The sequence below is a fragment of the Gekko japonicus genome, unplaced genomic scaffold (genome assembly GCF_001447785.1).
Source record: "Gekko japonicus isolate JY-2015 unplaced genomic scaffold, Gekko_japonicus_V1.1 scaffold2193, whole genome shotgun sequence".
Taxonomy (NCBI): Eukaryota; Metazoa; Chordata; class Lepidosauria; order Squamata; family Gekkonidae; genus Gekko; species Gekko japonicus.
Window position 1 is genome coordinate 155,582 of NW_015168111.1, and position 5,296 is coordinate 160,877.

A 5,296-nucleotide genomic window follows, 5' to 3' on the forward strand; every position below is an offset into this window, starting at 1 on the left:
CCCAAAGGAGTCTCAGAGCGGCTTACAATCTCCTTTCCCTTCCCCTCCCCACAACAGACACCCTGTGAGGTAGGTGGGGCTGAGAGAGCTCTGACAGAAACTGCTCTTTTTCAAGAACAGCTGTGCCAGAACTACGGCTTGTGCAAGGTCATCCAGCCAGGTGCAAGTGGAGGAGTGGGGAATCAAACCCGGTTCTCCCAGTTTAGAGCCCACATACTTAACCACTACACCAAACTGGCTCACCAAACTGGGAGATTCTACTCCCTCCTCTTTCCACTCCTTCAGTCTTCTGCTTTCCACCCAAGCCCCCTTCCACAAGCCAGCACAGTTGCCCTCCAGCTCTTTCTGTTGTCTCACTTTAAAATTGCTGCTCTTATTCACTTCAACCATCTCTTGCACTCCTGAAAAAACATGCCTGTGGGCCCATATTGGGCCCCTGTGAACCACCACTTGCACTATGTTCACCACCTGACACATTACAGATTGAACAGAGCTGTGATCCACCAATTATTCCTACACTCGGCCAACAATTTTGGCTTAAAACTGACAGAGCTTCCACATCTTTGGTGGGTCACGCACCTTCCACTGCACTTATACAAGTTGCAACACTGTTGACCTTCCTAATCTCCACAACCCTTCTGAACTTCCCTTAGTGAAGAAAGGCACCACCGTATCATTGCCTGAGAACACCCCAATGGTTTCCCATCACAAGCAACTTCCAGGCCAGAGATGAAAACTTACAGCTGTTTTTGCACATGGACAACTTTATGTGGCTTTCCAGGATCTCAGAGTTCACATAACTGATGGGCCCAAGCAAGGAAGACTACTACCCCATTCTGACAAAGTCTTCACCAGAAATGTTGTCAACAAAGAGGTCCTTCAGTCATCATGGTATTTTCTAATGTGATTTCACTGTTTCTCTGTAGATCTGCCTACAGGGACTAATGTGTAACAAGTCGTCACCAAAACATGCTACTTTATGCTTCTAATTGCAGCCAGTACGTTCTGAATGCATGTACACTATCCAGTCACTACCCACTGCTTAGGCATACCTTTACTGCCTCTACCTCCTGACCCACAACAAACACCAACAACACACTGCCACTATGCCTTCTGTCAGGTGCCAGTTAACAACTCCCACTGTTTTTAGCACAAATACTTATACGGCCACATTCCTCTTCTAACTTCACTTCTGTCCTGACCTCTACGATTACCTCTGACCTTGACCACTTCCATCAACACCTGTTCTCACACAGGGGACATGCGACGACCACTTGCTCAGACATGCAAAAGAGACACCAGATGACTTTGCAAAATGCACAGATGCAGAACTTATTGAATGCTGCACCCTGTCACAGCTTTTCCAGCCCTACGCATCCCAAAATCCATTCACCAACACTGTGATTATGGGCACTGCAACCTTACATCGTAAGACCATGGACAACAGTTACTCTCTAATACCATAAGGTATGCTGTTCTTCACTCCCACATTAGTTCTTTACACTGCAAAGCACTACTATGTCTTTACTCTGCCTGCAAGATACAAAATCATTGACCCCACCCACTTTCTAGATTCTGTAGTATCCTCCCCACAATGGGCCTTATTCCTTGCCCTTGTTTAATTGCATCATATATATAAAATTAATTTCATGTCACTCACATCCATATCACATTGTAAGTAGACAACTTCACACAGCTGTATCCGTAGTCCATGGGAAAATATGTTTTCAGAGCTTCAAAGGATCATGCCCATGGTCCATTCTTATAGTTTAGTATATTTGAACAGCTTGCTTCATTTTTTTTTTAAAGTCTGTTACATCCACACCACCCAGGTTTTCCCCCACCACCACATTAAGTGGGATTGTGCGGGCTTTCCCTCTTAATCTTATCTAATTCTTCCCACTGAAGCTCCCATTCCTATGGCTTTTGTGGAGTGTTGGTCCTATGATCACTAGCATAGCCTTTTTGGACTGTCCCCACTCTGTCTTCTTTATCCATGAAAAAGCTGACTGGATCTCTCCCATCTTACTCATTATAACATGTTAAATCTGAAGATAAAGCTTGTATGTATTTGTCAGTGTAAATATTCTGACAGTAACCCAGAAAGATCAAGTTACAAATGAGAGAACAAAATGGAAGACTAAAAAAATAAATAAATCACATTTTGCTATATTTGTCCTAGACCCATATGTTCATGATGTAGGGACACAGCGGAACTCCCGTGTACCTGTGAGACTGATCTATAATTTTTTTAAAAGCCCTTCAGGTTCTGAAGAAACACATGAGTATAGGAAATTATGAGCAATCGTATCTAGAAGATGGCGGGGGGGGGGGGTTTAATATGACTCAAAATTAAGGAGAATGAAAATTAAGCATAACAACCACTGCAGCATCTGCAGTAATCATCTTTCCCTGGCTTGCTTCACATAATTAATACATTCAGCATGATAGCACAGTGGTAGAACACATACTCTGAGTGTTGACGGTCTCACCTGGCACTTTCAGCTGGAAGACACCCAACCTTGGAGAGCTGCTGCCAATCAGAATATACTGTACTGTGCTAAATGGGCCAATGGTCAGACTCAGTATAGGGCAGCTTCATACATTATTAATCACCCAATTCTGTGAGAAGTCCATTAAAGCTGACCCTACAACTGTGTCTTTCAGATTCTAGTCAACTCAGCACACTGTTGCATGGTTTTAGTTGCAGTTTTATGTAACACATCAGGTAGAATCCCTTATCAATGGCTTTTCTCCAACAGCACAACAATGCATGAGTAAATGAATACACATTCATATGTGATATTGTTGAAAGGTTTGTGGAGGGGAAGAAAGATCATATCAGAAAATTTTAAACATATTAGTCTCAGTGAGAGAGTTTGTGTCCCTGAGAACTCCTTGGCAATGTATCCCACAGGATATCTGACAGAACTAACATAATAATGAAAGGTGGTGTGAGATTATGTGGAAAAAAATAAATTGTAATTTTTGGAAAGGTGGGTATATGAAGTGTCAGGAATGGGGACACAATATTGTATAGTACTGCTAATAAATGGCTTCAAGGTGGACAGAAATATTAAGTGTTTATTTAACTACTGATTACACTTTCATACTGCTCTTCTTCTGAATAGCTCATAATAACTTCCCTTTGGTGCCCCAATGGCCTCAAACTAGCACTATACAGAGAAAGACAGAATTAGCTTCACTGAAAAAAGTGGCCATGTGCCTCAAGCTCATTCCTTGTCCTATTGTTACCTGACTTTTTAATCCTCAAGAAACCCACCACAAAAAAATTAAACAAAAAGTGAGCTTCAGAACATACTCTGACATACTATAACCATTATTTTACAGTTTACTGGGGTGTGTTTAATTGAAAGGATTCCACAGAGGTCCCTCACTCTTAAATATTTATCATTTTGAAGACATTAACTTTAACACTGTCCTCTTGAGAGCCTTCTTAACATCCTTGTTCCTCAGACTGTAGATAATGGGATTCAATATCGGGGTAATAACTGAATAGAAAAGAGAGAGGAGTTTGTCCACATTCAGAGAGTAACTAGATTTGGGGCGTATGTATATGAAAATGGCTGTGCCGTAGAATAAGGAGACCACAATGAGGTGTGAGGAGCAGGTGGAGAAAGCCTTCTGTTGGCTTTTGGCTGATTTCATCCTTAGGATGGTGGCAATGATATGGAAATAGGACAAAAGTATCAGCATGAAGGGCATCAGGATCACAAACGCAGCTGCCCCAATGATTTGGATTTCATTCCAGTAGGTGTCCCCACACACCAGCTTCAACACTGGCTGGATTTCACAGAAGAAATGGTTGATGACATTGGAGTCACAAAAAGGAAGGGTGAAGATGAAGGTGGTATGACCCACAGCCACTAGGCTGCCACAAGTCCAAGATAGGGCAGCCAGCTGAACACACACACTCTTTCTCATGATGACTGGGTAACACAATGGATTGCATATAGCAACGTAGCGATCGTAGGCCATAAAGGCTAGGAGGCAGCATTCGGTGGCACCAAAGAAGAGGAAGAAATACATTTGAGTGGCACAGGCATGTAAGGAGATGGTTTTATCCCGAGCTAGGATGTTATCCAGCAATTTGGGAATGGTGACAGAAGTGTAGCAGATCTCTAAGAAAGACAAGTTTCTGAGGAAGAAGTACATAGGAGTGGAGAGGGCAGAGTCAACATTAATGAGGACAATAATGAGGAGATTGCCAAGTACTGTGGCAATGTAAATGCACAGGAAGATGACAAAAAAGAGGATTTGCCAATGTGGGGCATTAGAGAAGCCCAGTAAAATAAAAGTCTTCACTGAGGTGACATTTTCCATTATTTCTTCTTCTGCAGGCTGACTGGTTGGGAAGAGATGGAAACATATGACCCTTGATCTGAAAATAAATGTTAAAAGAAAATTGTCCATATTCTTTTCAGTCAATGCAGAGGAAGTGCAGGACCATATTATGCATGCTGAAGTCTTTCCTACCTCTGAAATAAATGTTGGTGGCTCCTTTGGCTCTTTTCCAGTAGACTGAGTCAGGGCTGGAATCAGGGCCTTTTAATAACTCCCGCAGCCCCCCATGAGACCAAATCCTTGGTGAGCTATAGGAGTTTGTTTGCTAATCACACTGAGGCAAATCCAAAGATGTTTTATGAGTGAACAAGAGATGAATGTAATACAGGAGTGTGTTTATTTGCACTAGATCTGGAGACCCAGATTTATATCCTCACTCTGCCAAGGAAGCTGGATGAGTGACCTGGGGCAAGTCACTGTCTCAGCTAGGGTTGCCAACTCCAATGTGGTAAATTCTTGCAGATTTATGGGCAGTGCCTTCTGAAGGTAGAATTTGGGGAAGGCAGGGAGCTCATCATGGATATGATGTCACAGAGTGCACTTCCAAACTTTCCATGGAGGCTCATGGATCCTTCTGGATTCCAAAGTGCTATGGATGATGTTAGGATTTCAGACACATCTTCTTTTGAGGTTGTAGTGGGATCTTGGAATGTGAAGCTCCTCAAAGCTCTGGACAAGACTGCTTTTTATTGATCTGCCCTTGGGGCAGAATCCAGTACTGTGGTCTTCTGTAGATCTGGATGACCTAAAGAGGGTTGGAAAATATCTGGAAAGACACTGGTTGAAAACTCACACTAAATCCAACAGGACATGCTATAGAGCCCATAGGAAGACTTATGAAGTGGTGGCAACAGCAGCTAAGAAATGTTATTTCTCCATCACCATTGCATAAAATAGATCATGACCATCAGAATTGTTTAAGGTATCTTGA

At 42.6% G+C, this 5,296-nt stretch overlaps 1 protein-coding gene across 1 annotated transcript; it reads right to left on the reverse strand.

Annotated features, from left to right (window-relative positions):
• Nucleotides 1-3,411: 3,411 nt before the first annotated feature.
• LOC107113515 (olfactory receptor 10C1-like) lies at nucleotides 3,412-4,344 on the reverse strand. Its single transcript, XM_015414848.1, has one exon. The coding sequence runs from the start codon at nucleotides 4,342-4,344 to the stop codon at nucleotides 3,412-3,414; it is 933 nt and encodes a 310-aa protein (XP_015270334.1).
• Between the last annotated feature and the right edge of the window lie 952 nt (nucleotides 4,345-5,296).